This window comes from Danio rerio, chromosome 2 (genome assembly GCF_052040795.2).
Source record: "Danio rerio strain M-AB ecotype USA chromosome 2, GRCz13ab, whole genome shotgun sequence".
In the NCBI taxonomy this organism is placed as follows: domain Eukaryota; kingdom Metazoa; phylum Chordata; class Actinopteri; order Cypriniformes; family Danionidae; genus Danio; species Danio rerio.
The window spans coordinates 6,420,209-6,440,959 of NC_141022.1; the positions used below are offsets into that span (position 1 = coordinate 6,420,209).

The 20,751-nt window shown below is 37.3% G+C and overlaps 2 protein-coding genes across 2 annotated transcripts in view; one reads left to right on the plus strand and one right to left on the minus strand.

Moving 5' to 3' along the window:
* Nucleotides 1–16,522, plus strand: part of il20rb (interleukin 20 receptor subunit beta) — a 203,216-nt gene extending 186,694 nt beyond the window's left edge. The window contains exon 7 of the transcript XR_015477467.1: nucleotides 16,426–16,522. The gene's annotated coding sequence lies outside the window, so the exon portion shown is untranslated. The remainder of the gene's footprint in view (nucleotides 1–16,425) is intronic.
* On the minus strand, nucleotides 5,614–20,039 carry cwc25 (CWC25 spliceosome associated protein). Its single transcript, NM_213462.3, is given in 9 exon segments — nucleotides 5,614–6,190; nucleotides 7,837–8,001; nucleotides 10,328–10,533; nucleotides 10,787–10,853; nucleotides 10,971–11,101; nucleotides 11,691–11,760; nucleotides 12,878–13,114; nucleotides 17,098–17,270; nucleotides 19,727–20,039. Coding segments are annotated over 9 exon segments (1,182 nt in total). The 5' UTR covers nucleotides 19,745–20,039; the 3' UTR covers nucleotides 5,614–6,075.
* Between the last annotated feature and the right edge of the window lie 712 nt (nucleotides 20,040–20,751).

Below are 20,751 nucleotides of genomic sequence, written 5' to 3' on the forward strand. Positions count from 1 at the left end.
TTGCTTGCCTGATTAGCTGCTATGCAGTGTCACATTTAATGGAGGCGGTTAAAAGTACAGTACAAACACTCAACAAAGAAATGTCAACGTTTTTTATTATCTTGATTAACTTTTATTAGCTTTGTTATCTTTCAATTTAACCCTTATGTGCTGTTTTGGGCTTATTTTGAGTCTTAATTTGGCCACAATTTTCTCTGTTTCAGCAAATACAATGTTTTATGGTGACAAGTCTTATTTTGACACATATTTTGGCAAAATTTTTCAAAAATTCACAACACACTCTTGGCAAATTTACTACCCTGTTCGTTATGTTCGTGGCTGTTCTTGCCCCATTGACTTCCATTACATTTTTTTTTAAATGCTCTATAGGTGAATTTGGTAGGCTAAATTGTCAGTAGTGTATGAGTGTCAAGGCTGATTTATACTTCTGCGTCAAACGCCGGCGTATGCTACGGCGCTGACGCATAGCCCTACGCCGTGGCCGTCGGCGTCACTGACGTGCACTACACGTCGCAACGACGCGTAGCGCAAGCTCTGTGATTGGTCGGCTTGGTATCGCTGACGAGTCTGGGCGGGACCGAGAGCCGCGCGAATGGCGCGAGCCCAATGGAGCGATTGTTTACAAGTGTGGAGTCCCGCGAAGGAGCTCCAGATGGAAAGTTTTGTTCTGTGTTTACCTCATAGTTAAAGTTGTTGCACGTCCGCCGGTTCCTGCCTCAAAATGAGCGAGTTTGAGCCACTTGTACATCCAGGAAGTGTTCAGGAAAAGCAAAACAGCAGAGAAGAAACTCGACACAGAGGAACATAAACACCTCACTGCCAACTAGCGTTTAGAAAGTGTTAATTCAGACCAACAGAGACAGCGCGCAGAAGTATAAATGCACAGCTACGCGCGTTGCATGCGCCGTGGGTTACGCCGGTCACTTGACGCAGAAGTATAAACCAGGCGCAGTGGGTAGCACGATCGCTTTGAGTTTGCATGTTCTCCCCATGTTGATGTGGGTTTCCTTTGGGTGCTCTGGTTTCCCCCACACATGCGCTATAGGTGAATTGGGTAAGCTAAAATTGTCAGTAGTGTATGTGTGTGAATGAGAGTGTTTCCCAGTGAAGGGTTGCAGCTGGAAGCATCCGCTGCGTTAAACATATGCTAAATAAGTTGGCGGTTCATTCCCCTCATAAATAAAGGGACTAAGCTGAAAAGAAAATGAATATCTATGCATCACAGTAAAATAAATGTCTCAGTCACTTCCAGTTCATATTGACTTTAAAGTGAAATAAATAGTTTTATACATTAATTTATTGTTAATACATAAGTATATACAGTATCCAAAACAGAGCATGAGCTCAAATGTTGTACGCCTTTAATGTTATGCAAGTTGCTTTAGAGTCAAATAAATGTATGTTCGTAGGCCTAAATAATGATGACTTGTCAGAATATGCATTTTCCAAAAAAGTCACATCTAGTCTGAGCAGGTATCAGCTTGTGTCTGGCCTTTTCTGCTCCACCTCGTCACCAACTACGCCATATTTCCATCTCTAACTCCTTATAATTCCAGGGCAGGCTGTGTTCAGTCATTTGAAATAAGTGTGTAATTAAAATCCCATGTATGTGCAATGGAAAAAAAATTAAGTGGGAAAGTTCATAAAATCTGGTTGTACACGTTGCTCACAGCACGACACGACGAGCAGTGAAGCACATAATGCAATTAACCAGTGGTGGAAAGAGTACTGAAAAACCCTACTCAAGTAAAAGAACCATTACTTGCCTAAAATGTAGTGCAAGTAGAGTAACAGTATGTTGTAAATATTACTCAAAGTATAAAAAGTAGACCTTTCAGAAGTACTCAAGAGTAGTTAGCATTACGCTGTTAAAAGCTGATGCGTTTACATCTAATTTGTTGATGTGTGTGTAAACGTAACATTCTGTAGTGCAGCTTGTTATTGACCAGCAGGCAAACAACGTCATAAGACGTTAATATTTAGTTAGATTTAGGTTATGTCCAATAATGACGGCAAATAACGTTGATATTTGGTTGATTTTAGGTTGTGTTGGAAAGCGACCAATATCCAAAGTCGAGCCAATATCTTAAACCAACGTCATATTGATGTCAAATACTGACATTTATTCATCAGATATGGCAACCAAAATCCAACATCTGATAGACGTCATAGTGGAAACATTCACACAACGTCAAGCTGTGACATCATCATACGTTAATATTTGGTTGGTTTTAGGTTGAACGTTGGACATTGGCCTGAATTTGAGTTCTGACGGCAACACAATTTTAATTTCCAAACAAACTGCAGTGTCCCCATGATGTTAGAATACAGTGTCAATCTGACATCATTTTGACGTCTTCTGCCTGCTTGGTGTTTAAGGCCATTTCGTCATCATACAGTAAACATCCGTCATCTTCTCATCAAAGACATGCATCTACACCAGGGGTACTCAAGCCTAGGGATGGCTGACGTGAAACTGACGTTTCGACACAGTGTCGAGATCCCGAAGCGCAAGTGTTTCGAAACACTGCACCGAAGCATGATCCGAAACACCCAGGTCACGTGACTAAAGTGTTTTGAAACACTTGGTCACGTGACAAAAGCGACTCAAAGCATCGATCATTTTAGAGGCGTTTCAAGACCCGGAGAATCTGCATTTGACTTGCATGATCTTATTTATGTCTCTGTCTAATATGGCCTAGTGGACCGTGTGTGTGCACTATGGTACTTTATGCCAAATTTGTTTTGGGTTCGAATCTCGACTAGTACAAATACTCCAAAATCCAGATTTTATGTATTTTAATCATGTTACTGTTTTATGGTGTAGCCTAGATAGGATACAGCTGTGGATATGCCATCAATTTAGCATCATTTTTGTAACATTATAAAACAATAATTCATAGTTTTACAGTACTGTGATGGGTTTAGGTTTTGGATAGACGTTAATAAAATACAATGGGAAATTTAATTAATAATATAAATAATTATTGTTAACTTCTGGCCACAACTGTATCTGATCTAGTAACAACCCTGTTTTATGAACAAAACAATACAAATTTATTTACAAGGTGTTTATTCGTATGTCAGAGCAATGTTGAAACAAAACGATACAATAACAAAGCATTACCAACTGGTAATAAAACAATTGTGTCAGTCTGGATTCGAACCCATTATTCCCGCATGGTAGTCACAAACTCTAACCGCTCAACTGAACCATTTGATGATTCCAGGCTACAAAGTGGGGTTTGATACCTCAATTTGCTCAACTGTTCTTCGCTGAAGCTGTTTCAGTGAAATACAAATACAATGACGACTAGGTGTCACCTTAGAGTGGTGTTTCGAAACGTTTCGAAGCTTCGACACATTTGCTTCGATAGTTTCAGTGTTTCACGAAGCCTCGCTTTGCCCACCACTACTCAAGCCTGTTCCTGGAGATCTACCTTCCTGCAGATTTCATTTGCAACCCATATCAAACACACCTGCCTGTAATTATCAAGTGCTGTTCAGGTCCTAATTAATTGGTTCAGGTGTGTTTAATCAGGGTTGAAGCTGAACTTTGCAGGAAGGTTGATTTTTAGGAACAGGGTTGAGCACCACTGATCTAAATTCTCTGGGTCAATGAATGCATGTTAATATTTTGGACATCTTCTTGGCCACTTTTAACGCTTCCAAACAGTTTGCTGAAATTATAATTATAAACTCAAGGGAAAGTAAAAGTACAAATTGATAGTGGTGGGCAAAGCGAGGCTTCGTGAAACACTGAAACTATCGAAGCAAATGTGTCGAAGCTTCGAAACGTTTTGAAACACCACTCTACGGTGACACCTAGTGGTCATTTTATTTGTATTTCACTGAAACAGCTTCAGCAAAGAACAGTTGAGCAAATTAAGGTATCAAACCCCACTTTGTAGACTCAAATCTGCAAATGGTTTAGTCGAGCGGTTAGAGTTCGTGATCACCATGTGGGAATAATGGGTTCGAATATAGACTGATGTAGTTATTTTGAAATGCATTAATACCAGTTGGTAATGCTTTGTTATTGTATCGTTTTGTTTCAACATTGCTGTGACATACGAATAAACACCTTGTAAATAAATTTGTATTGTTTTGTTCATAAAACAGGGTTGTTGCTATATCAGATACAGTTGTGGCCAGAAGTTAACAATAATTATTTATATAATTAATAAAATTTCCCATTGTATTTTATTAACATCTATCCAAAATCTAAACCCATCACAGTACTGTAAAAATATGAATTATTGTTTTACAGTGTTACAAAAATGATGCTAAATTGATGGCTTATCCGCAGCTGTATCCTATCTAGACTACACCATAAAACATGGTAACATGATTAAAATATGATTTTGGAGTATTTGGACTAGTCGGGATTCGAACCCAAAATAAATTTGAATCACAGTACCAATGTGCACACGCACGGTCCACTAGGCCATACCAGACAGAATCATACATTAGATCATGCCAGTCAAATGCAGATTCTCCGGGTCTTGAAACACCTCTGAAATGATCAATGCTTTGAATCGCTTTAGTCACGTGACCAAGTGTTTCGAAACACTTTAGTCACGTGACCTGGGTGTTTCGGATCATGCTTCGGTGCAGCGTTTTGAAACACTTGCGCTTCGGGATCTCGACACTGTGTCGAAACGTCAGTTTCACGTCAGCCATCCCTAAAAATTGATAAAACTACTTTAGTAAATTACAATTCCTGAGAAAAACGACTCAATTACAGCAGTTTGAGTATTTGTAATTAGTTCCTTTACACCACTGCAGTAAACACTCATTGATGTGGCAGTGACTCCCAAGGCAGTAAACATTAACTTGCCATAATCAATTGTAAGGTTGAAAGATACCTCAGATTTTTTTGTCTCTCCACATTTATGGACACATAGACGTTTAAGTGAAAATGTCCGATCCTCCATTTGCTTTTGCTTCTTCCCCTGCACTTCCATCCTGAGACATCCTGAATGAAAACCTGCTTCAGAGTGCTCTTGACCTCAGACTGGGGCGACGGTTCATCTTCCAGCAGGACAACGACCCAAGGCACACTGCTGAAATATCAATGGAGTAGATTCACAACAACTCAGTGAATCACCTTGAGTGGCCCAGCCAGAGCCCAGACCTAAATCCTATTGAACATCAAATCGCTGTACACCATCGCTTCCCATCCAACCTGATAGAGATTGGGGATACTGCAAAGAGTAATGGGCAAAAATTCCCAACGACAGGTGTGCCAAGCTTGTGGCATCACATTTAAATAGACTTGAGGTTGAAATTGCTGCCAAAGGTGCATCAACAAAGTATTGGGCAAAGGCTGTGAATACTGATGTACATGTGATTATTCAGGTTTTTTATTTTTAATAAATTTGTAACAATTTCAAAAACTAATTTTTCACATTGTTATTATGGGGTATTGTGTGTAGAATGTTTGAGGAAATAAATGAATTTAATGCAAGACTGTAACATAAAGAAATGTGGAAAAAGTGAAGCGCTATGAAGACTTTGCGGATGCACTGTATATTATTTGTCAGCATTGGAAAAGTATTTGTTTGCAAATTTGCATAACTGATTTTGTAGTAAGAAACATGACACTGGAGGTTCACTAAAAGATTTATTTCCATGGCAACACGACGTCCAATTTAAAAATGTCTTTTCACAGAATTAATTTTTTAACCCTTTACACAACATCTAAATTTTACAGGATTACCAAAATATGTAACATGTGCGGAAGAGTGGGGGAACAAAATACAAAATGACCAGCTAGCTCAAAGGGTTAAATCAGAAATCATCAAAAATGTATCCAAAAATGTGAGAGAAAAAAAAAGATATCTAATCCGCATATGGTAAACAAGCATCTTTATACATACATTTCTATGTTGGTTGTCCAGAGAAAGGATATGAATGGGAGAGTCCCTGGAGATGGTCATTTAAGAAAATTGAGGAGGTCAAGTGTCATCTGGCCATTTCATTTACAAGCACAAAGATCACAAATACAGCGGCCTTTAATAAAACACATCCTAAAAGTTACAGAGGGAGGTGTGCATGGGTGGTGTGGTGTTCTCATCTTCTCATGAAGTTCTTCTCCAGCGCAGCAGGCGTCCTCTGGATGGAGTGAATGTTCCTCTTCACGCGGTCCTCCAGAGAAGATGTGGCAGCGCTCTCCAGCTTCATCTCACTGTAAAGACAGGTCAGATAATAACTCATCAATCAGCTAGCCATTATCAGACAAATCCTTTTACGGTTGTCCAGTACAAGAACATCACTTCCAGCAGTAATGTTAGAAGAACTCAGTAACTAAAAGTGCTTCGGGGTAATTAATATGTTGGTGCTCTCTGGATAAGCGATTCATATAAATCAAGTGTGCCGCAAGCCTGCGTTTGAGTGAAGGTCTCGGCCGTTAGATCGCCCCCTGGGGGCTGGCTGCAGTACAAGTCATAAAGCCCGCCTCCTCCGTGTTAATGAAGGAGACTTGAGCCCAAATAAAAAAAATTATTACACTTGCAATAAAATGTCCCGAAAGATGGTTCTGGTCGATTAAGGCACTGGTTATTGTGCTGAAATAGGTGCAGATCTTCATTTTTGTAAACAGTTTGTTTTTAGCAGTAATTTAATGCTGGGCGTGTCATCGTGATTGACAGCTGTGATTGACAGTTTCTCAAAGCAGGGCGTCTGAGCTTCGGCAGGAGACTGAAGTGTTATTACTCGATTTCTGTGATATTTTACCATGACAAAATGAGCTTAGCAGTAAACTACAGTTTTTGACATACATGATCCTGGTGGAACACTGTTTATTCGCTAAGTTCAGGGCTTTTTTCGGGCTTTATTAGTTTGCTGATACACGCCTAACCACCCAGATAGCAAAATACACTCGGGCCAGTTCCGGCTAGATTCTCGCCTGCCGGAGACTTGCCCCTCAGAGCTCAGACTGACTACCTCTGCTGGACCTACTCCGGATGCCTGGACTCACTGCCCGATTCCAGCCCGAGTCAATAGAGCCAGATGCGGCGGCCGAGCAAGCCGGCGCTGCCGCACGCGAGCCGGAATCAGCCTGCGATGCCGCGAGTAGGTTATGCGCTGCGGCCCAGAGCTGGCGCGATTGAATATGTAAAACCCTCATATTTGTTAACGTTATTACATCCATTTGTGTTGATATGACAGCAAACGCATGCTGAGAAGTTCAGGGGGCGTGGTTGATTTTACATAAAGCGTTTGGTTGGAAGCTCAACTCCGCTCATTTTTGCGGCTCCTCCTCTGGCTCCATCAGACAGTCCTTCTGCGCATGTCAAGGCTCCAATTTCAGCAGTCTTTTGCGACAGTTTGTGCCCATCAAGCAGGCGTTTTGCTCTCAAGGCGTTCAATGGGAAAAGAGGCTGTCGCGTCGTCCATATTTTTTACAGTCATTGATATAAATATACTAAAAATTATCAGTCCAAAGCAATTTAAAAAATAAGCGAAGAAGTGTTTATTAACAGCTATTATATTGGTTCTTTTTTAAAATAATAGCCATGTTAATAAAGACTTTAAATCTTTGTCACTTACTTTTAGAGCGCCTTGGACTGATGACTTATTAAATTAAATGACTGAATTTACAGAAATCCTATTACATCATGATATATATTGTTATCAGGATATAAGATGGAGATTTTTTGTCATATCGCCAAGCTCAAGCTGTGCGAATACACATGAACTACCAACTTTTACAGAATGATCCCGACGCCCAGTCAAGAATTAGACGATCATTTCCAAAACAAAAAAACTGTGTATTAACAGTAATTAAATTATTGCTAATCAAATTCTGATTTCTGAAAATCAAACACTCACTGTATGAAGCCAGCATGACGGTCCTGTTTGGCATCATCTCTGGCTTTCTCCTGCTCCTCTTGACGCTTGTATCTCTGCACATTATTTTCCCTTTCCACTTCTCTTTCACGGGCAAAATCCATCATTTCCCTTCTCTTCTTCTCCAACTCTTCAGCGGAGAGACGCCTGAGGGAAGCAGAAGTGTTTTATTTATTAACAACAATGATAGGTCCCACTAGTACAGTTTGACTGAATTTGATGTAAGGCATAATGTACATCCAGACGGTGGTATTCACAGAATAAAGCCTGCCTGAAGGTATGTTATCCCATTTATTACATGACTATTTACCACAAAACTAAACTAGTCAACATAAAACACTGATCTAAGCTGTAATAAATTACTAGCTCTAAATAAACGTAAAGCTTGGAAAAAGACGTCTGGATAACAACCATTGAAGCTAATAATACAGATTCATACGGGTTTCTGTCAGCTTTTCCTTTAAAGAATTAATAATCGATTACTGCTCAAAACAATGTTTTGTGTATAATTCTTGTTTTGTGGCAAGCAGCCATGTAATGATTTGCATTTTTGACTGTTTAGTGCCATCTTGCGACTGAATAAAACATAGGTTATGGTATGCTCCGTTCAGCAGTTTTCATTTCAGTCAGCTTTTCCTTTAAAGAATTAATCATCTAATACTGCTCAGAACAACGTTTTGCATCTCATTTGTACATTTTGTGGCAAGTAACCATTTTATACATGTAATAATTTAAGTTTTTTGATTGTTTGGCGCCATCTTGGAACTAAATAAAAAACATAGGTTATCGTATGCTCCATTCAGCAGTCTTCTTTTCTGCCAGCTTTTCCTTTAAAGAATTAATCATCTATCACAGCTCAGAACATTGTTTTGTGTCTAATTTTTACATTTTGTAGCAAATAGCTGTGTAATAAGTGCAATAATTTTTGTTTTTGACTGTTTGGTGCCATCCTGGAATTAAATAAAAAACATAGGTTAATGTATGCTCCATTCAGCAGTTTTCATTTCTGTCAGCTTTTTCTTTAAAGTATTAATAAATTATTACTGCTCAGAACAATGTTTTGTGTCTAATTTTTAAGTTTTTATGGCCAATAGCTGTGTATTAAGTGTAATAATTAGCGTTTTTGACAGTTTGTTGCCATCTTGTGACTGAATAAAACATAGGTTACCGTATGCTCCATTCAGCAGTTTTCATTTCAGTCAGCTTTTCCTTTAAAGAATTAATAAACTATTACTGCTCAGAACAACATTTTGTGTCTAATGTTTATGTTTTGTAGCAAGTAGTCGTGTATTAAGTGTTGCAATTCACTTTTTTTGACTGTTTGGCGCCATCTTGTGACTGAACAATGCACAAGTTATTGTACGCTCCATTAGCTTCCCTTAGCCAGTCTTGTTTCAGTCAGTGTTGCGTTTAATTAAACAATTAATAATCTATTAAAGCTAAGAACAATGTTTCGTGTCTTAGTTTTAAGTTTTTGTGGCAAATAGCTGTGTAATAAGTGTAATATTTTGTGTTTTTGTCTGTTTGGTGCCATCTTGTGACTGAATAAAACATAGGTTAGTGTATGCTCCATTCAGCAGTTTTCGTTTCTGTCAGCTTTTCCTCCAAAGATTTAATAAACTATTACTGCTCAGAACAAAATTTTGCATCTAATTTTTACTTTGTGGCAAGTAGTCGTATTATACGTGTAATAATTTGCGTTTTTGATTGTTTGGGGCCATCTTGTGACTGAATAAAACATAGGTTAGCATATGCTCCATTCAGCAGTTTTCATTTCTATCAGTTTTTCCTCCAAATATTTAAGAAACTATTACTGCTCAGAACAATGTTTTGCATCTCATTTTTACGTTTTGTAGCAAGTAGTCGTGTAATATGCGTAGTAATTTACATTTTTGACTGTTTAGCAGCATCTTGTAACTAAACAATACGCAAGTTAGTGTATACTCCATCTCCTTTCCTCAGCCAGTCTTGTTTCAGTGTTGCGTTTAATTAAAGAATTATTGATCTTTTAAGGCTCAGAACAATGTTTTGTCTAATTTTTACGTTTTGTAGTTCGTAGCCACGTAATAAGTGTAATAATTAGCGTTTTTGACTGGTCTGTCTTTGCACAAGTTAGTGTATACTCCATCAGCTTCCATCAGCCATACTTGTTTCTGTCAGGGTTGCATTTAATAAAAATAATAATAATCTATTACAGCTCATAACAATGTTTTGTGTCTTATTTTCATATTTTGTGGCAAGTACTCATGTAATAAGTGGGATAAAGTACATCCAGGATGGTTGTTTTCACAAAATAAAGCCTTTCAGTCTTATTCCGCTTTGTGTCAGGCTGCCTAAAAGGCTGTCAGGCTTTATTCTGTGATAACAACCTCCTAGATGTGCTTTATCTCGAACATAACATACCTTGGAATGTCATAATAAACATTTAATAATCCAATCTAATCGCATGACATTGCAAATGGTCATATCATACTTGCTGTAATTGGTGTACTGTGGCCGTTGATAGCGGTCTCTGTGTCTCGGTGGGCTGGGGGCTTTGGGTTTAGCTTTCCGCTCCGACTCTCGAGAGGAGTGATTGTCCCGGTCTGCTTTGTGAGACAACGGGGATCGACTTCTGTCTCTTGAGCGGTGATCTTTGTGGTTGGACGCTGATGAGTGAGTGGACCTGTGTGCTGGTAACTGAAAGACAAGAAATGTCCACTATTTTTTGTTCACAAAGTATTGTTTGATAAACATTACAAGGTCATTGTTAACCAGTGGTGTGGAAATGGCGTGGCTGAAAAAAAAAATTGCAATGTTTTTAATTATGCAGAGCCAATAACTACCTTTAGAATCTATAAATGAGGTCACGAAGTGAAATGCAGAAGCCTTATAAAACTTAAAGAAATTAAATTTAATATTAAAAATGTCAATTAGAATAAAAATCGCTTACTTGAAGTCCATAGCCAGATCTGTGATGTCCATTAGAGGTTGTGACATCTGATTTTTCCTCCCTTGACCTGGCAAATCAGACACATATTCAGTAAAACAAACTCATATTCAGTTCTTCTCTCGAATATGGAGCAAAGAGAATTTATGGCAAAAAATAAAGCCCATTATTTAAATGTAATATGTACCTATGCTTCCTGCGCTCGTCCTCAGAGCTTGAACTCCTCCTCCTGTGCTCTTTGTCCTTCCTCTTCTCTTTTTTCTCTTTCTTTTCCTTTTTCCTTTTCTTCTTTTTCTCCTTTTCCAGATTTTGACGCAACTATGTGGTGAAAAACGAATAAGCAAACACAGACAGGTGCTGTCAGGCTTGAAACTCCACCATCAAAGCCTTGAAAACTGCGTCTTAATTAATGGATTAAAGCAAAACAAAACACAAACATTCCTCCTGATAGAATTTTAATCAAATTTAATTACAGAACTCAAATTGGAAACTGAACCAATACATTTATTCATTCATTTTCTTGTCGGCTTAGTCCCTTTATTAATCCGGGGTCGCCACAGCGGAATGAACCGCCAACTTATCCAGCAAGTTTTTACGCAGCGGATGCCCTTCCAGCCGCAACTCATCTCTGGGAAATGAGCCAATACAAAACAAGTTTAAAAATTGTAACGTCATTTTAAATAAATTATCCTTCATTTCATAAACTGGAGTGTAAGAACACGTCCCAGAATGCCAAACTTCTGAATTTCTTTAACTTAAAATAAATTTGTATTACCCACAATTAAATTTACAATGCCGCTGCTTGAGTTTTTTTTCCAATCCGTGATAATAAATTGAAATAAAGTTAAGGTTTAAATTATGCAAAAAAAAGTATAAATAGAACAAATATTGCAATCATACTACTCACCATCTTCTGGATTTCTTTCATTTTGACAGGATTTGTAAGAACTCCTCTTTTCTTCTCCTCCTCACGTTTGCTGTAAATGAATAAGAGATCATACTTGCGGCAAAACAATGTATTTTATCAGCCTTTGAAAGAATATATAGAAGTCAGCAAAGGTTCAAACCAGACACACACCCACACACGCACCTACACATTTACTGTGTCACACATTAACTAAAATATATAATATATACACACACACACACACACACACACACAATGCATCCGGATTCCGGAAAGTATTCATAGCTCTTCACTTTTCCCACATTTTTTATGTTACAGCCTTATTACAAAATGGATTCAATTAATTTATTTCCTCAAAATCTAACACACAATACCCCATAATGACAATGTGAAAAAAGGGAAATTGTTGCAGATTTATTAAAAATAAAGAACCTGAAAAATCACATGTACAGAAGTATTGATAGACTTTGCCATGAAGCTTTAAATTGAGCTCAGGTACATTCTGTTTCCACTGATCATTCTTAATATGTTTCAGCAGCTTAATTGGAGTTCACCTGTAGTCAATTCAGTTGATTGGACATGATTAGAAAAGGCATACAACTGTCTATATAAGGTCCCAGGGTTGACAGTGCATGTCAAAGCACAAACCAAGCATGAAGACAAAGGAATTGTCTGATGACCTCAGAGACAGGATTGTCTCGAGGCACAAGGCTGTGAAAGGTTACAGAAACATTTCTGCTGCTCTGAAAGTTCCAATGAGCACAGTGGCCTCCATCATCCGTAAGAGGAAGATGTGTGACAAGACGCAAGAGGCCATGGTCTTTAGCCTCCTTGGTAGAGCAACCGAGTCCCATACGGAGGGTCGCCGATTGGGTGGTGTAGGACCGGCGGGGTTACACATACATAGACCCCTTTCTGACAGGTTATTATGATTACTGAGGACTTTTTTTGACAAGAGCCAAATAATTTAAGCAACATGACTGTGTCAGAAAATGAAATGACAAGGCTTGACCAACAGCACATTAGGCAGCAACAAATATTACAGAAGTCAATGGTTACAGGTTTCCGGCTTTTTTTAATCTTTTTTTTATTTTGTGTTCAACAGAAAAAAGAAACTACTTAAATGATGGTAGGATTTTCATTTTTGGGTGAACAAAAAATAAACTTAAATCACAATTCCAACTTACCGGATCTCAAAAAGAGGGTCTTCTCTGATTTTGGCAGCCATATCATTGGTGGAGGCAGCACTGGAGGGGTTAAATATGGACCCAGGCAGGAGCCCAGTCTCAGCGGATGGGCCGCTCTCCTGGTCCTCATACTGCTGGGTGATCTGCTTGTCAATGGGGCGACCCAGAAGGTATTCCTCCCGAGAGATCTGTCCCGATGGACCCTGGTACATCCAGTCCAAACGGTCATCTTTCTTCCTGCAAATATTGAGGAATTTCCTATTACAGCACTGACTATGATATAATATTATACGACAGAGCTAAGGACCACATATACTAGGGCTGCACAATATATCGTTGCAGCATCGATATCACAATGTGATCATTCGCAATAGTCACATCGCAAGTATACGCAATGTTGAGTCTGGATTATAACACACACACACACTCATCTGCACTGGTCACTTTATGCAGACACACCATACTACCTCCCAATATGACACTGTCACTTTATCACAATTATCATGTTTACAAGTTCTTTTTGCACTATACTGTTTTTTATCTGCACAACTCTGGTTTACTTTGCACTCATTTGCTATATGCCCTTAATGTCACCGTATTGTTTAAAATTTTATTACCTATGTATATTTTTTAGACCACATTTTATGTACAATGTATATACTGTAAATTTTCTTTTTCTTAAACTCTACTATTTTTTATATATATATTTTTATATTAATGTTAAGCACCTTGGGTCTGAGAGTAACGCAATTTCGATTCTCTATATGTCTTGTACATGTGGCTGAATTGACAATAAAGCTGACTTTGACTTTGATATTTTATCATTTCACAAATGTTTTTGCAGATCTGTGACCATGTAAGGGTTTTTAAGCGTTCAGGCATAAGAAATTATACAATTGTAACTTTGACAAATTGATATTGACTAAATAGACCCCGGATTAATAAAGGGACTAAGAAAATGAATGAATGAATGAATGAATGAATGAATGAATAAAAAGACCCTTTTCACAATGATGTCAATTCACTTCCCCCTTTGTCAGCGTATTTTTAGTTCCGGTTTACCTTTGAATGAATGGGAGACTTCTCTGGAAAATGTACAACTTAAAATATTAACATTGGACATTGTGTTTTAAGTCTGTTAAAGTATTGGAGATGTGTCCAATCGTTTCTCTTTTAATACTGAACTGCTTTCTGAGTTTGAAAATGATTCTTTAAGTTATTAAGAATAGGAATTAGTTAGGAATTAAAGGAGTTATTGTTTATCAAGAAAATGATATGCTTGCAACCTTTTCCCTTATCAATTCAGTTTATTTTTACTCAATAATGGATTTATTTTTACTTTGATGCTGCTGTAAATATAAATGTATATTATTTGTTATGTGAATGTTCCAGCATGAGTAAAAGTCTTTATTAAATTTTCTACTATTATCTGGTAAGTATTTCATTTATAGATGCAATTAGTTTCATCATTTAGTATTTACTGATTTATCAACGTTTTTATCAGTTTCTCTGTTAGAATGAATTAAGACCTTTAGTGTCCTGCCGCCACCTACTGGGGGGATTTAATTATTCTCTTTATTCTCTATTTTCACCTGGGGATACTCATCCCGAGGTCCTCAGATTATGCGGAGTCACTGATTGGATCCAAGACCAGCGACGTGATGATCCCAAGGATTCCATATCCGGGACCAGGCCATATCCTGAGCTGCTGCTGTGCTGATGGTCGTGGGGAGTGGAGAACATGAGTCTGATTCCAGCGACGCTCCAGGGACAGACGAGTCTTCGCTGAGGCCATCTTCCAGCCTAAACCACGGCGAATGAAGCTCTGCACAAGACTTTTGGCCAGCGGAGAAATTAAAATGGTCGTGCCCAACTGAGTCTGGTTCCCTCAAGGTTTTTTCTCTTCACTCCCATCAGGTGAAGTTTTTTTCCCTCTCCGCTGTCGCCTCTGCCTCGCATGGTTCAGGATTGGTAGAGCTACGCATCGATGAATTTGCTCTTCAGTGTTTGAACTCTCAGTAATGATTAAATCACACTGAACTGAGCTAAACTGAACTGAACTGAACTTAAACACTAAAACCTGAACTACACTGTTCCAGTTACTATGACCATTTATGTGAAGCTGCTTTGACACAATCTACATTGTAAAAGCGCTATACAAATAAAGCTGAATTGAATTGAACTTAATATCTGTATACCTTTTACCCTAATTAATAATAAGCTACAAATAATTACATAATCAAATAATACTGCATTTTAATATAATAATATAATTAAAATGTATCCTTCTTATTGTTAGAAAACAGCCGTAGTCACCCTCTAACCGTATCTGTAGTGAATATACAGCTGACTGGGTGGGTTCTCTGTGGAAAGTTCTGTGTAGGCGGAAGTAAAGATACACCGCGTGGAGTAAAACCGGACACGGCGTGACATCATGTGAAAAGGGTCTATTGTTTATAAAACGAAGCCTATGCAGTATTATTTAACATGTGATTATTCAATTTCTGTACACCCAAATACAGTTTGACTCATTGGAAAACAATCAAATGGTGTTTATTCAAAAGGTGTCTTTTTCGTTATTGGATTTATCAACGCTTGTAGATTGTATTTCATGCATATATACTCCCCTACAGAATCATCCCAATCAATTCTTGAATCCCAGTTCATACAAATTTCTTCCAAATAGTTATTAAACTCATCCAGTGAAATTGTGTTCATATTAGATTATATGTTGCAGAATAATTATTTTTTTTAATTGCAATGTTATATTTTTCTAATACCATCAGCCCCTAACATAAAGTTGAAGTCAGAATTATTAGCCCCCTGTTTATTTTCCCCCCCACTTTCTGTTTAACGGGAAGATTTTTTCAACACATTTCTAAACATGATTTCTAATAACTGATTTATTTAATCTTTGTCATGATGACAGTAAATAATATTTGACTAGATATTTTTTCAAAGACACTTCTATACAGCTTAAAGTGACTTTTCAAAAGTTCACACTTAGAAAATGCTTGACTATTAAAGCAAGTTTGGCATGCTGTCCCGGGAGAGAACCCTGAGCTCAAAGATAGATGAGCCCAAGGCTCCCGTCTGATCAATAAGCATTAGGCGGGATATGAGATCAGGTAGTTCTCGATAACTTCCCAAGAATAGACCGCTAACTGTGCTAATTTGTAGTAAGTGCTTCTGACTTTAACTTTTGTTGCATGTTTTTGAGTGCGGGAGGAAACCAGAGCACCAGGGGAAAACCCACGCGAACACGGGGAGAACATGCAAACTCTGCACAGAGAGTGTCGGTTGGCTCAGCTAGTGTTTGAACCAACGACCTCCTTACTGTGGGGCAACAGTGCTAGCCACTAAGCCATTGTGTCGCCCAAACATAGAATTGAGGAGGAGGGAGAAGGAATAGATTGGGGGGGCGGGGGATATTTATATAAAATTTAGAGAGATCCGATTGGCTAGTTAGTGATTAGTGATAAGGATCAGCTGTAGTCAATCCTATCACATGCTCCTCTCGAAATTACTTTCAGAAACTTCACTTAAAGGCTTAACTAGGTTAATTAGGGTAACTAGAAAGGTTAGGCTAATTAGGCAATTACTGCATAACGATGGTTTGTTCTGTAGACAATCGAAAAAATATATAGATTAAAAGGGCTAATAATTTTGTCCTTGAGATGTTTTTTTTTTTTTTTTTTAAAAACTGCTTTTATTCTAGACAAAATAAAACAAATAAGACTTTCTCAAGTAGAAAAAATATTATTAGACATACTGTGAAAATTTCCTTGCTCTCTAACTTAGGAAATATTAAAAAAACTAAATTCAAACGGGGGCTAATAATTCTGACTTCAACTGTACATTAAAATTAAAGGGATAATTCACCTTTTTATGCGGTCATCATCACTTACTCACCTTCGACTTCCAGAACAGATTGAGCTTTTTTTGTTCAGTTGAACACAAATGAAGATATTTGGATGCTGGAAACCGATTGACCATAGCATTTGTCTTACAACGGATGTCAATATTTAGAGGATTCCAACATTCCTAATCATACCTTGATTTGTATTTACAGAACAAAAAAAGACAACTCAAAAACATTTGGTGAGTAAATAATGCCAAAATGTTAATTTTTGGATGAACTGTCCCTTTAATTTCTTAAATGAAAAGCATTGTTGTGGGATTAATACTATACAAGTAAGATGTGTCTGAATGTTACACACTTTACAGCGCCAGTCTCTTGCGCAAATCTGGTGATCTCTTCTCGGGCCCGCTCCTCTTTCAGCTCCTTCTGCAGCTCCTCGATCTTCTTCCTCTCTGCTTCATGCTTCTGCTCCGCTTTCCACACTCGCTCGATGTTTTTCAGAGTCTGCGGATGCCAGCTTTTCTTCAAGTTCTGGTAGGATTAGTGGAAACGGTAATAGAGATTTAAGTAGAGAAAATAATAATACTTAAAAAAAAAAAAAAAAACATGTATAAGAATACATTCACACATTCTGACATTTTCCTTAATAATTTAATTTCACAAAAGTATTATCATATTAGCAGCCATTGACCATTAAAGTACAACATTGCTCAGTCAATTAAATAGTGCTTTTTGTTTGGAAGTCACACTTAAATTTGATATTGGACCAAATATTCACAAATTAGAATAATTAGACTTTAATAAGACTGTTAAAATGAACGAATGTGCGAATATATAACCAACCTTACCTCTATAACACATGATGTCTTATGAAAACAATGGTTTTGCTACAAATAAAACAAGACACCATGGTTCAGGCCCATAGCCAGGAGGGGTTTGTGTGGTTCGGAAACCCACCCCGCACTGACAAAAGTCTAAAATTTGTCCCACACATGAGCTCATTTGTCCTATTTTGACTGTGCTGTAAATAATGGAAATAACCCATCAAAAAAGGACTTAAGACCAAGCGAAATATTCTGTTGGCTTTCGCTTTGGTGTGACTTCAGCTAATCAGTTTTGGCCAATGCTAACAAATATTTTCATTTTACAATCTGACATAAGAGATGTCATCTTTCATTACTGCATTGTTTTTGAACAGAGAAAGCATTTAACAGATGGTCATTTTTATTTCTAAATCTTAGACCTTATTCTTGAAACCAAAAATGAGCAATAGAAAGATTAGCACCGAAAGTGGACCATTTTAAAATTAATTTTAATGCTAATTTTGGCTATTGTTATTATCCATGAATTTTCAAATGTACTTTTTTTTTTTTTTTTTTAAGAGAGGCTAGAAAAATTATGAAGCTCTACATTAAGCTGTGGCGACCACAGATTTAAAAGGGACTAAGCCGAAAAAGAAAAATTTATATTATTATTATCATAATCATTATTATGTTTTAAAAAATTTTTTATTCAAATGACCAAATTCTGACTGAGGAAAGTTGAATGTGCTGGCAGGTTTGTTAATTGCCTAATGAACGAGAATAGACTATAGTTTTTACTTTAAAACTTGAACAGATTTCTATTTTTCTAATAGTGTAATAAATATGAATTTTGGGCGACACAGTGGCGCAGTGGGTAGTGCTGTCACCTCACAGTACGAAGGTCACTGGTTCAAACATTGGCTGGGTCAGTTGGTGTTTATGTGTGGAGTTTGCATGTTCTCCCTGCATTCGCATGGGTTTCCTCTGGGTGCTCCGATTTCCCCCACAGTCCAAAGCTATGCGATACAGGTGAATTGGGAAGGCTAAATTGGCAGTAGTGTATGAGTGTGTTTGTGGATGTTCTCCAGAGATGGGTTGCGGCTGAAAGGTCATTCGCTGCGTAAAAACATGCTGGATAAGTTGGTGGTTCATTCCGCTGTGGCGATCGCGGATTAATAAAGGGACTAAGCCGACAAGAAAATGAATAAATAAATAAATAAGATTTTTAATCTTTGGAGAATATTTTTGGTATATCAAAAAGTGTGGTTATAATGACCATCTGACAAGCTAACTCAGCTAAAAAATAGTGCTTAATATGTCACTAAAATGCAATAATAATAATAATAATAATAATACATTTTATTTATAGTGCGCTTTTCTCAGACATTAAGCACTACAAGGCAAACAGTAACAAAGCAGAACAATAAAAAAAACTGTAAAAACACCACTGTAAGACAATAAAATATGAACAATAAAATTGAATGATTAAATTGACAAAAATACTCAACCTAAATTAAAAGCAACGATAAAAAAATGAGTCTTGAGAAGTTTCTTAAAAAAGTCCAGAGAAGCAGCATGTAGTTTTAGCATCATATAAATGCAGTATTTAAATCTCATAATTAAATAGAAAATGAGGCGTATAACTGCAAAAAGGTTGGCCACGGCCTGTGGTTAATGTATTAAAACCACAGTAAAAACACATTGACCATGTTTTTGGTAGGTTTGGTAGAAACGAAAATAGTAATAGAGATTTAAGTAGGAAAGATATTAATAATACTCAAAAAACAAAAACAAAAGACATGATCCCATGGTTTTACTAACCAAATAAAACCGAAATACCATAGTCAGTACATATTAACCATTGTTTTTCTAAATTATAGTTTAGAGTTTAAGTTGGTTATAACCATTATTTACCAATGTATTAATATTTAAACTGTTAATCCAAATCAATATCAAAAATAGCATGGCTGAAACAATTTCACAATAATAAAACCATGGTTAATTAGTATCCATACGCTGTGAGTAGATATTTTTTAATAAATGATAATAATTACAAGTTATTGATAAACGTTTATTTTCAATTACGGTCAATTATTGACACTGGTACGTGACATAAACAAGCTAACTTCAGCTAAACCACAATGGTTAACATTAGCAACAGCACTATAGACTAAAAATACTTACAAGGTCACCACCTCCCATGTTGTCGACACTGTACTAACAGTGACGCAAGGTTTTAATATATATTTAAACACGCAATCTTGATGATGTGCGTTTAAACTTCCATGTTTGTTGTGGAACGAAGCAAGGACGTTTTTCCGGTTTAACGCAGTTGTAAAATAAAAGTCTTGTTGACGACTAGTATGTTCTGCCCTTTTTTAAGCCACATAATAAAAAACTTAAAAACTCCAGTGGGCTTTGGGAGGAAAATGATCAGTATTGGGATATCCAGAACCAACCTCTCAGCAGCAGTTTAACACCAGCAGCCACTGAACGGAAGTAAGGGGCGGAGCATATTTTCACAATAAAAGTACAGTCTATGCCTAACTTGCTATCGTTATTTACTGTTATTTATATGTATTCATTCATTTCTTTTCGGCTTAGTATATTCATTAATGTGGGGTTGCCACAGCGGAATGAACTGCCAGCTTATCCAGCATATGTTTTTTACACAGTAGATACTCTTCCAGCTGCAACCCATGACTGGGAAACACCTATACACGCATTCACACACATACACTACGGACAATTTAGCTTACCCAATTCACCTTCAGCGCATATCTTTAGACTTCACATATCAGGAAAGTGTGTTGTGTTGTAAGAAAGAAAGAAGAAATGCTCGCATGTGTTTAGCGTTTTTCCTTATAGCAAACACAACAGCAATTTGCCATTGATTGTGCTGCTTTTTTCGAGTAATTATTGTGATCTACCGATTGCAACAGAGCAATACTGCAGTACATGTAGACTGTAATACTGTTGGGAGATATCTCTGTAGACTGCCGTTCAGCCTTATAATCTTAAAATGTCTGTAAAATCACCTGTTTTGTGACGGCTTCTGCTGTTCTGATGGTGAACTGCAGATGTGAATAAGCGGCGGAAGAAAGTAGTTCCTAATGCAAAAGGGTTTCTAGACTCTCTGTGTTTGATTTCCTTTTTTATATACACAATTATGCTGTCAAACTGTTGTTTAAACGCAATATCACACTCTT